Below are 12,696 nucleotides of genomic sequence, written 5' to 3' on the forward strand. Positions count from 1 at the left end.
TGTGAACCCTTCCACCAACACAAACGTTTTTTCTAACGGAGGGCCTCTTGAGGAGGATATGGATGCAAATTCAACCAGTAAGGGGATTGAGATCCACCAGAGGTATGACCTACATTTTCACAATATGCTTATTGGCATCAGGAGACAGAAAACAATATATTTTGAAATCTTGAAGCTGACATGCAACATTTTTGACACTGTACCAAAAGTGGACTAATATTAAACATACTAATTGTGGAGGACATGGTAGTCCTATTGTTATACATTTCATGTGTAAATCCAGAGTCCATAGTTGTTTTCTGAATCTTTACTAGATGTTACTATCTTTAGCTCTCTTTTATCCCTTTTGATTCCCCTTACAGAGGAAGCCCCAGTCCTGCTATCATCAACGTTCCAGCTCTGTCAATGGACCTCCCAAATCAAGTTGAAAACAAATTACGTGATACATTTTACCTTCTACAAACAAAAGATTGCATTCATCTTAAAGTTACATGGGCATTCTTAAAGTCAACTGGTGATGTGTTTGTTGCAATTCTGGAACTTAACAATATAGAGAATATGGAAAACAAACCTCGAATAATTATTAGTCATATCAAAGAGTTACTTCTTGAGGAAACAAAAATAATGTTGGAAAACGAAGAGCAATTGCAAAATACAACATTTTCTATATATTCGCTCCACTCTCCTTCGCAAATTACAGGTCATAAAATAACGGATTTAGCAGAACTGAACAAGTATGGCATAACAACGATTTTTACAGACTGTCGGACGGAAATCCAAAACATCCCAAATCATTTTAAAAACATTTCTGAATTTCTTGATAAGTTCTACTCATTACAAACAAAGGGTTGCAAGCAAAAGTTTGATACGCAACATGCATGGGCATTTATAGAGTCACCTTGTGGTGGAGAACCGGTTTCTGTTGGTTTATTTAAATTAGAAGATTGCAAGAAGATGGGTAAGGGCAAACATTTAAATATTCATACCGAAAAGTTACTTCTTGAGGAAGTAAAACAAATATTGAAAAACAATGAGAAATTGCGAAATACTAAATTGTTTATCTATACGCTCAATTCTCCTTGTTTGCGAAATTCAGGTCATGAGTCATGCATGGATTTACTGATTAAGGATTCAGCAGAACTGTACAAATCTTATGGTATAAAAACTATTGTTGGATACAGCAAATGGTACGGTTTGACTGGAAAGTTGACAACCTTTGTAGATCCATATATCAGCTCATTCAATCACTTTAATTTGATAATCAGTAGTCCTACTTATGAAAACTATTGTGACAAATTTGCCATTTTTAACACTGAGTATAACAATAAGAAAAGCCATGACTCTAAATCTAATTTTGAAGACAGAGAACTTACCGAGAAACTTTATGATTCGAGTAAACTATTTCTGCCCAACAACATTTCAGAAGTAGCTTTCAGATTGCAAACTCATAAAGACATCCATAGGCATGTGACAAATAAATTTATGTCAATTAGCAATTATCATAAAACAAATGTGAAAACCGATGAGAAAAAAAGTCTTGACCTACATTTTTCCATACCCCATTTTAGAACTCTTAATCAATTCCAAAAAGTTGGAGAGTATCTAGCTGAAAAATTTGACTTGATAAAACACATTGGTAATAACTTAGATCGATCTAAAGTACATTTCATAAAATGGTGGACTAAAACAATTGAGGACGAATATACTACTTTTCTTCGAGTTTCCATTAATAGACATCTCAGTGAATATAAACACAGAATCACAGTCCTCGATCACATCAAGAAAAACCCTGCAGAATATTTACAGTTTTGTCACTTACCACTAAGCCCTTTCCACAAACTATTTAATTAATACATGTAGCTTATTCATTTGAGGTTGTGAACTAATGTCACAGTGAGCGCTATTGGTGGAGAAGTCAGGTGCAGAAGAGCAGAGAGTTGTGAACAGGCACACACTTTATTGGGCAGAGGCAATAAAACAGACAGACGCCACTGTGTCAAAACCTCCAGCCAAAGGATAAAGTGCAAGGCACGAAACAGTCACAACAAATGAGCAAATGTTACAACAAACAACCTTCCTGAAATACCATGGAAATAACGGGAAAAACCCAGCCTGGTGCGTACACACGAAACACATAACAAATAGAATTTCACAAAGATATGGAGGGGAACAGAGGAATAAATACATGCAGTGTGATTAGGGAATGAAAACCAGGTGTGCAGGGAACAAGACAAAACAAATGGAACAATGGAAAAATGGAGCGCCGATGGTTAGAAAGCCGATGGCTCCCTGATTAGCCCGGACCCTAATGGTCGCCTATCCAGAGCATGTACCAGGAAAGGTCTAACCACAGGAATAATGGGGATCCCTAAACTAAGGGCGAAAGCTCTGTCGATAAAATTCCCAGCCGCGCTCGATGAGCACCTAATGCTGGGAATGAGTGGAAAACTCAGGAAAACAAACAGGTACAAACAGGTGGACAACAGAGGACCCTGGATGAGAGTTGTGCAGACTCACCTGGGGTGACGCCAGAGTGCACTGCCTGCTGCCTCGACTCCCAGAGGGAACCAACCCAGCACCAACCGGCAGTGTGCCCTCTGCGGCCACAGATGGTGCACGTGACGGCCCCTCCTCCAGCCTCCCTAAGCACAGCCCCTCCCAGCTCCATGGGCACCGGAGCGGGGGTGCTGGAAGATGTACCCGACGGAGTGACCAGCAGGTTATGTACCCTGCTGGTGACCAGCAGGTTATCCAACCTAATGGACAGATCCATCAGTTGGTCAAAGGTGATGGTGACATCCCTGCAAGCCAACTCCCGTTGGACATCCTCACGCAGACTGCATCGGTACTGATCGATAAGGGCCCTGTTGTTCCATCCTGTTCCGGCGGCCAAGGTCCGAAATTCCAGGGCGAACTCCTGGGCGCTCCTCGTCCCCTGCCTCAAGTGGAAGAGCCGTTCCCCTCGAAGTGGTCCAATGCCGCGTCTCCTTCTCCCCACACGACGTTTGCCCACTCCAGAGCTCTCCCCGAGGGGAATGAGACGAGGGTGGACACGCTCTCCCTTCCCGAGGGAGCTGGGTGAACGGTGTCCAGGTATAAGTCCAACTGTAATAGGAACCCCTGGCACCAGGCTGCCGTCCCATCATACTCCCTGGGAAGGGAGAGACGCATCCCACTGGGACTGGATCCAGGATGGCCGGGTAGAGGTAACCCCGGTTGCGCTGGTCGAGGCTTCCAGTCTCTCCCAGCGGTCCATGGTCTGGACAACGAGATCCATCGTGGCACCGAGATGTTGCAGAATTGCCGAGTGTTCCCGGATGCACTCCTCGACTCCTCTGTCCTGGAGGGGTACAGAGGAATAAATACATGCAGTGTGATTAGGGAATGAAAACCAGGTGTGCAGGGAACAAGACAAAACAAATGGATTAATGGAAAAATGGAGCGGCGATGGCCGAACGCAGTTTGCACATGATATGTACGCCGAGGAACTTAAAACAGACTCTTTGCTGTGGGAGATCACACCAACTGACTCAAGTTGGCTAGGAATGATTATGGGGGCTGGATATCATAATGATGTCTCCACTCCCTCTATGGTGAATTGCTGTACTGGAAACATATGCTTTAATACTAATAAAAATATAATTGATAAAAAAGTGTTTGTTTCCTCATTTAGCGCTATATGTGGATTTTTTTAATATACAGTTGTGGCCAAGGTTTTGAGAATGACACAAATATGAATTTTCACAAAGTCTGCTGCCTCAGTTTGTATGATGGCAATTTGCATATACTCCAGAATGTTATGAAGAGTGGTCAGATTAAATGCAAAGTCCCTCTTTGCCATGCAAATGAACTGAATCCCCCAAAAACATTTCCACTGCATTTCAGCCCTGCCACAAAAGGACCAGCTGTCATCATGTCAGTGATTCTCTCGTTAACACAGGTGTGAGTGTTGACAAGGACAAGGCTGGAGATCAGTCTGTCATGCTGATTGAGTTCGAATAACAGACTGGAAGCTTCAAAAGGAGGATGGTGCTTGGAATCATTGTTCTTCCTCTGTCAACCATGGTTACCTGGAAGAAAACATGTGCCGTCATCATTGCTTTGCACAAAAAGGGCTTCACAGGTAAGGATATTGCTGCCAGTAAGATTGCACCTAAATCAACCATTTATCGGATCATCAAGAACTTCAAGGAGAGCGGTTCAATTGTTGTGAAGAAGGCTGCAGGGCGCCCAAGAAAGTCCAGCAAGCGTCAGGAGCTTCTCCTAAAGTTGATTCAGCTGCGGGATTGGGGCACCACCAGTACAGAGCTTGCTCAGGAATGGCGGCAGGCAGGTGTGAGTGCATCTGCACGCACAGTGAAGCAAAGACTTTTGGAGGATGGCCTGGTGTCAAGAAGAGCAGCAAAGAAGCCACTTCAGGGACAGGTTGATATTCTGCAAAAGGTACAGGGATTGGACTGCTAAGGACTGGGGTAAAGTAATTTTCTCTGATGAATCCACTTTCTGATTGTTTGGGGCATCTGGAAAAAAGCTTGTCCAGAGAACACAAGGTGAGCGCTACCATCAGTCCTGTGTCATGCCAACAGTAAAGCATCCTGAGACCATTCATGTGTGGGGTTGCTTCTCAGCCAAGGGAGTGGGCTCACTCACAATTTGCCTAAAATTGGAAATTCATATTTGTGTCATTCTCAAAACTTTTGGCTACGACTGTACATGTCAATTCCACCATTGTACTGATTGATAAATACAATTGGTCCTCCAAAGCGGGGCTGGTAGGGGGGCAGGAGTTATGTAATCAATGGCATTTTTTCAAGTAGAAAGGAGCAGTCAAGATTCAGTAACTGTCAAAGGGAAGTTCAATAAATAGTTTTTAGCTAAAAAGCTATTTGTTTCTTTTTGACCATTTTTAAAGGAAACTATTACTTGTGTCGGGGGTCTAGGGTTAGTCTGTTATATTTGGAGTACTTCTCCTGTCTTATCCGGTGTCCTGTGTGAATTTAAGTATGCTCTCTCTAATTCTCTCTTTCTTTATCTCTCTTGGAGGACCTGAGCCCAAGGACCATGCCTCAGGACTACCTGGCCTGATTACTTCTTTCTGTCCCCAGTCCACCTGGTCGTGCTGCTGCTCCAGTTTCAACTGTTCTGCCTGCGGCTATGGAACCCTGACCTGTTTACTGGACGTGCTACCTTGTCCCGGACCTGACTCTCTCTCTACTGCACCTGCTGTCTCGAGTGATCGGCTATGAAAAGCCAACTGACATTTACTCCTGAGGTGCTGACCTGTTGCACCCTCTACAACCACTGTGATTATTATTATTTTCATCTATGAACATTTGGAGGGGCGCTGTTGGAAGCCAAGGATGTAGAACACGTTTCCCTATCGCTCCTGAGTGACCAAATTTATATATTTAACCTTGCAAAATTGTATATATTTCTATTTGGCCAGGCATCTGAAGAGACCCATAAATAATTCAGATCAGGTTTGAGAAATGTAAGTTTGTAATGTTGTCTACCCGGCCAAAAACGGAGTCTGCGAGAGCAGGCCGCAGCTAGCCGCGCCCTCTCCTGATTCACCCCCGCCACCGGACACTGCTAATGCCGGCCCCACGGAAACACTGACAGTGGAGATGCTACAATCCCCGATAGGCACCCTCAAAACCGATATTTTCGGCAAAATTGACTCTCTACGAATCTCAGGTTAGAGATATCAACGGTCAAAGATGAGCTTAAAAAATCTATTGAGATTATACAGAATAAGCTCGACGCACACGGAGTGGCCTTATCAGATTTGGAACGAGGTGCTACAGACCACAGCACTCGCATTAGCGAGCTAGAGGCTAATGTTGACTCATTGATAACTAAGGTGGCATACCTCGACAATCGATGCGAAGATATGGAAAGTAGAATGTGGAGGAACAACATTTGTCTACTGGGAATACCGGGGAGGAGAAGCCACTGCTAGACCGGGCCCACCGCACTCTGTGTAGCCGAGCCCAGGATGGAGAACCCCCGCGACCATTTGTCATCAGGGTGCATTTCTTTCATGTCCGCAGTGACATACTGAGGAAATCGGGAGAAGCATCCCCTCTCCTCTATAAGAAATGGCTCCACGCACAGATTCAAGGACCCGGCCTTAGTGGCAGATTCCATCAACAAGAACGTGAAAGCGGCTGTTTTACCGCATGGGGTGGAACAGATGGTTGGTTAGCAGGATAGTTAGCAGGCCGAATGGTTTGCTAGTGAAGCCAATTTTGCTGGGTTCGTCGACATTTGAATGTCATTCTCTCTTTTTTTTTCATTTCTAACCCAGGTTGCTGCCTCTAATGCCAATATCTGGCTGTTTTCATGGTTCAGTCGTAGTTTTACAATCTGTATTGCTGTTAAACCACTCTTAACCGAGGCTAGTTTTCCTTAGACTCTGTTGGGGACCAATCCATATATGCTTGGCTTACTCTAGTTAAATGGTCACAAATCTCAGGTAGCACAGAGTAAGAGTTATCATGCTTTGCTCTAAACTTTTTGTATTTAGGGTTTTGCTTGCATCTCAGTTGGGGAGATGCTTCAGCAAGGGTGGGTGTGAGGGAAGGGTTTTTTCCCTCTATTTGTATATAGTTTTTATATTTATTTTGTGCCTCGTCGCTTGCCTTGTTTTTTAAATTTGAGCTTTTCGGTTCAACTAAGATCTTCAGTTTACATTGTACCTTTTCCTTTACACGTCCTCTCTCTTAAGACATGACTCAGCCTAGTGTAGCTCATCCAGCTGGAGGGAATAGCTTTCATTTTCTCACTTGGAACTGCAGGGGCATAAATAACGCAGTTAAACATAGTGAGGTGCTACATAACCTTCATCAATTGAAAGCTCACATCATCTTTCTCCAAGAAACTGAGGGTATCATCTGAGGGTATCACAACACTCAAGTCTTAGGTGCAGATTAGTGGGTCAGGTGTTCCATTCCTCATTTCAGAGTAAGGTAAGAGGGGTGGCTATTTTCCTTCACAGATCGGAACCTTTTACCTGTTCTAATGTAATCGCAGATCCCCATGGTAGATACATAATTATCAGTGGTAGGTTGCTCAATGGTAAGGTACTTCTTGTGAATATTTATGCTCCTAATTGGGACAATGGTGATTTTTTTCAAATCGGTTTTCTCTACACTCCCAGATATGTCTTCCCATATGTTGATCTTAGGTGGTGACTCTAACTGTTGGTTAGACCCACATTTGTATCGATCCTCCACTAAACCTACCATCTTATCAACCTCAGCTAGAGTTGTCCGACCCTTTATGTCTGAATTCGCAGTTTCAGGTCCTTGGAGAATGTTTAATCCAGCTGGGAAAGCATACTATTTTTCTCAGCAGTTCACCAGACTTTTACAAGCATAGGCTACTTCCTTGTAGATGACAGGCTCCACCATTCCATATCTTCATGTTCATATAATCCAATTGTTGTATCTGACCACGCCCCGGTTACTATGGAAGTAGCCTTTCAAAATGTTGACAATCTGCGACGGCCTTGGTGGCTAAATACCCAACTGCTCAGCAATGAACACTTTGTCAATTTTGTTTTGAGTCAAATCAACTTTTTCATGATTACAAATAGAACCCCGAACATCTCTGCGTCTACTCTCTGGGAAACTTTGAAGCTTATATCAGAGGTGAAATTATTTCCTACACCGCACATGAGAACAAACTGAAAAAGGATAGGCTGTCTATGTTAACATGCTGTATTGCCCAATTAAATTACATTTATGCCGTTTCACTATCCCCGGATATTTATAAGGAACGTTTAACTCTGCAAGCAGAATTTGACAACTTATTAACAGACCAGGTTACTGAACTGCTTGTCAAGTATAGGAGCACTTACTATGCACAAGGAGATAAAGCCAGTAAATTATTAGCTCACAAGTTACGTCAATTATCATCATCATTTCAGATTCCTGAAATTCGTACATCATCTGGAATATAATTAGATCCTAGGGGGATCACTGATGAGTTCAAGAGATTTTACAAGCCTCTATATACAGTTGGGCAAAAAAGTATTTTGTCAGCCACCAATTGTGCAAGTTCTCCCACTTAAAAAGATGAGAGAGGCCTGTAATTTTCATCATAGGTACACTTCAACTATGACAGACAAAATGAGAAAAAAAATCCAGAAAATCACATTGTAGGATTTTTAATGAATTTATTTGCAATTTATAGTGGAAAATAAGTATTTGGTCAATAACAAAAGTTTCTCTCAATACTTTGTTATATACCCTTTGTTGAAAATGACAGAGGTCAAACATTTTCTGTAAGTCTTCACAAGGTTTTCACACACTGTTGCTGGTATTTTGGCCCAAGTAAAGCAGATACATTGGAATTGGATGATTTCTTCCACTCACTTGCTGTGCCTTCTGTCAGCCGGGATTTGGTTAAAAAATTAGAGCAGCCGATCACTGTTGAAGAATTGTCTAATGCTGTCAAATCCCTTCAATCTGGGAGAAGCTCAGCGCCTGACGGCTACTCGGCAGAGTTTTATAAAAAATGTATCTCCAAAATAGCCCCTATTCGAATTGAAATGTACAATATAGCATTTGTACAGTGCCTTGCGAAAGTATTCGGCCCCCTTGAACTTTGCGACCTTTTGCCACATTTCAGGCTTCAAACATAAAGATATAAAACTGTATTTTTTTGTGAAGAATCAACAACAAGTGGGACACAATCATGAAGTGGAACGACATTTATTGGATATTTCAAACTTTTTAACAAATCAAAAACTGAAAAATTGGGCGTGCAAAATTATTCAGCCCCTTTACTTTCAGTGCAGCAAACTCTCTCCAGAAGTTCAGTGAGGATCTCTGAATGATCCAATGTTGACCTAAATGACTAATGATGATAAATACAATCCACCTGTGTGTAATCAAGTCTCCGTATAAATGCACCTGCACTGTGATAGTCTCAGAGGTCCGTCAAAAGCGAAGAGAGCATCATGAAGAACAAGGAACACACCAGGCAGGTCCGAGATACTGTTGTGAAGAAGTTTAAAGCCGGATTTGGATACAAAAAGATTTCCCAAGCTTTAAACATCCCAAGGAGCACTGTGCAAGCGATAATATTGAAATGGAAGGAGTATCAGACCACTGCAAATCTACCAAGACCTGGCCGTCCCTCTAAACTTTCAGCTCATACAAGGAGGAGACTGATCAGAGATGCAGCCAAGAGGCCCATGATCACTCTGGATGAACTGCAGAGATCTACAGCTGAGGTGGGAGACTGTCCATGGGACAACAATCAGTCGTATATTGCACAAATCTGGCCTTTATGGAAGAGTGGCAAGAAGAAAGCCATTTCTTAAAGATATCCATAAAAAGTGTCGGTTAAAGTTTGCCACAAGCCACCTGGGAGACACACCAAACGTGGAAGAAGGTGCTCTGGTCAGATGAAACCAAAATTGAACTTTTTGGCAACAATGCAAAACGTTATGTTTGGCGTAAAAGCAACACACCATCCCCACTGTCAAACATGGTGGTGGCAGCATCATGGTTTGGGCCAGCTTTTCTTCAGCAGGGACAGGGAAGATGGTTAAAATTAATGGGAAGATGGATGGAGCCAAATACAGGACCATTCTGGAAGAAAACCTGATGGAGTCTGCAAAAGACCTGAGACTGGGACGGAGATTTGTCTTCCAACAAGACAATGATCCAAAACATGAAGCAAAATCTACAATGGAATGGTTCAAAAATAAACATATCCAGGTGTTAGAATGGCCAAGTCAAAGTCCAGACCTGAATCCAATCGAGAATCTGTGGAAAGACCTGAAAACTGCTGTTCACAAATGCTCTCCATCCAACCTCACTGAGCTCGAGCTGTTTTGCAAGGAGGAATGGGAAAACATTTCAGTCTCTCGATGTGCAAAACTGATAGATATACCCCAAGCGACTTACAGCTGTAATCGCAGCAAAAGGTGGCGCTACAAAGTATTAACTTAACGGTGCTGAATAATTTTGCACGCCCAATTTTTCAGTTTTTGATTTGTTAAAAAAGTTTGAAATATCCAATAAATGTCGTTCCACTTCATGATTGTGTCCCACTTGTTGATTCTTCACAAAAAAATACAGTTTTATATCTTTATGTTTGAAGCCTGAAATGTGGCAAAAGGTCGCAAAGTTCAAGGGGGCCGAATACTTTCGCAAGGCACTGTAAATGGTGCTCTTCCACAGACTCTCGCTCAGGGAACCATTTGTCTTACTCTTTAAAAAAACATAGACCCTCTTGACTGTGCATCATACTGTCCAATTAGCCTGCTAAATGTTGACTATAAAATTCTAGCCAAACTTCTGGCAACGCGTCTGGAAACAGTCCTCCCATCAATTATCTCACCGGATCAAAAAGGATTTATTAAAAATAGACACTCATTCTTCAATCTTCGAAGATGATTTAATATTATATAATCCTTCTGTCGTCAATACCTCTGAAGCCGTTATATCCCTGGATGTGGAGAAAGCGTTTGATCGGGTGGAATGGAAATACCTTTTTTCATTCCAAATAAATTTGCCTTTGGCTCCAAATTCATGGCTAGGATAAGACTTCTGTACTCGTCCCCTCAAACCTCTGTCAGGACTAATAACAGTCAATCAGACCGCCTCCCTTTGCAACGATCGACACGCCAGGGTTGCCCTTTAAGTCCCTTACTGTTTGCCCTCGCCATAGAACCACTTGCAATAACACTTCGCTCCAACCCCCTTATCAAAGATATAGTCAGATATACGGACACGAACACAAATTGTCTTTATATGCAGATTATTTATTATTATACACATCCAACCTTTCTGTCTCTGTTCCTGCTGCCCTTGCCACTTTTGCATCGTTCGGTCACTTACCAGGGTCTCAGTAAAATCGAATTGATGCCGCTGATTATGGCCACAAAAAATTCCCCTCTACATAACATTTAACATGGCTCACAATAGTTTTATCTAGGGGTACATGTCACAATCAGATTTGAAAACCTTTTTCATGCCAACTTTGCTCCTCTTTTAACCCGTATTAAGGATGATTTGGAATGCTGGTCTTTGCTACAACTCTCCTTAGTCGCAATAATTAATTCAATTAAAATGAATACTCTCCCTAAATTCTTATTTCTATCAGTGCCTTCAGATTTTTCTTCCCAATACATTTTTCAAAAAGATCGACAGCCTAATACTACCCTTTATATGGGACAAAAATCCCCCCAGGATGCGAAAACAGCTTTTGCAGAGGCCCAAACCAGACAGCGGTCTAGCTCTAACGGACTTCAGAATCTATTATTGGGCCACTAACCTTAGGATCATTCACTACTGGTTGCAGAGCAGAGAGAAATTCCCACCCCTAATTTGGCTAGAGATGTAGGCCACCTCGTCTATACCGGCATCATTGTCTTCCCTCGCTCACTCCTCCGTTACAGACCCTTACTCCTCCTTCACCAAAAATATGTGTCAAGACAACATTGAAGATCCGGAATCAATTTAGGCGCCACTTTGGGTTTCAAACAACCTCTTCTTTGGATGCGGTGGCCTCAAACCCAGTCTTTCCCCCATCTATGGTTGATGGTGCTTTCTCAACATGATCTAGTCCCAGTATTAAAAGATTCAGAGATCTATATATTAACAATACATTTAATATGTTTGAACAATTATCAAGCAAATTTGGTCTCCCCAGACATCATTTTTTTAGGTTCTTACAAGTCTGGAGTTACATCAACAGCATAGATCCAGGATTCCCCACCCTTCCTTGTGAAACCCAGTTCGACATTTCTTGTCCCACTTCGTACTCTAAAAGGCACCTTGTCAATAATCTATAGGCAAATTTGCTCACTACAAGTCATCTCATTAAACAATATTAAATCCTCATGGGAGGAGGAACTGGGTGAGGAAATATCTGATGAACCATGGGAAGGGGCACTCAAAAGGGTACATAGCTCTTCTATTTGCGCTCGACACGGCCTCATTCAATGCAAACTCATTGGGCCGACTGGACCAAAGCAAGATTATCCCAAATTTACAAGGATGCGAACCCTAATTGTGTACGATGTAATCAGTCTCCTGCTAATCATGTACACATGTTTTGGTGTTGCCCATCTCTTGTTGGTTTCTGGAAAGACATCTTTAACACACTCTCAGAATTAAGCGGCACAGAGATCGAGCCAGACCCTTTTACTGCATTATTTGGGGTTTCCTTACCCACAACACAATTGACAAATGAATAAGGATGTAATTGCCTTTGTCAGCGAGACGATTAATTTTACGTCGATGGAAATCCTCTGCAGCCCCTTCTCGTGCTCTTTGGATTAAATCTGTTTTGAATTGCATAAAGTTGAAAAGATTAAACATGCACTCAATGGGTCTGTAGACAAATTCTACAAATTCTATGCAAAGGCTCCCTTCTTTTCTTCTGTTAAACCAATACATTTCCCTGCAGTTCCAGAGTGATGTATATTTATATATTGGTGATGTAAGAGGCAAGGTATGTGCATATACGACATCTCGGATGTTAAGGACGGTATTATCTGTACTAGATGACCCATAACAACTGTATCAAAATATATATTTTTCCTTATTATTATTTTAATTTTGTATTTACATTTTTATGTCTGCCTCTCTATGTTTTGCTGTATTGTTCTCTTTGATGTGTTTTTTATACTACTACCAAATAACTTACAAGTGCAATTATTTTCTAAATGCT

General features: G+C 42.0%; 1 protein-coding gene across 1 annotated transcript in view; it reads right to left on the bottom strand.

Annotated features, from left to right (window-relative positions):
• Positions 1 to 1,939: 1,939 nt before the first annotated feature.
• The window catches only part of LOC139390635 (receptor expression-enhancing protein 2-like), a 60,992-nt gene continuing 50,235 nt past the window's right edge, over positions 1,940 to 12,696 (bottom strand). Inside the window, exon 8 of the mRNA XM_071137890.1 lies at positions 1,940 to 3,340. Coding sequence (XP_070993991.1) covers positions 3,143 to 3,340 — 198 coding nt within the window. The 3' untranslated portion in view covers positions 1,940 to 3,142. The remainder of the gene's footprint in view (positions 3,341 to 12,696) is intronic.

The sequence above is a fragment of the Oncorhynchus clarkii genome, chromosome 31, assembly GCF_045791955.1.
Source record: "Oncorhynchus clarkii lewisi isolate Uvic-CL-2024 chromosome 31, UVic_Ocla_1.0, whole genome shotgun sequence".
Lineage (NCBI taxonomy): Eukaryota > Metazoa > Chordata > Actinopteri > Salmoniformes > Salmonidae > Oncorhynchus > Oncorhynchus clarkii.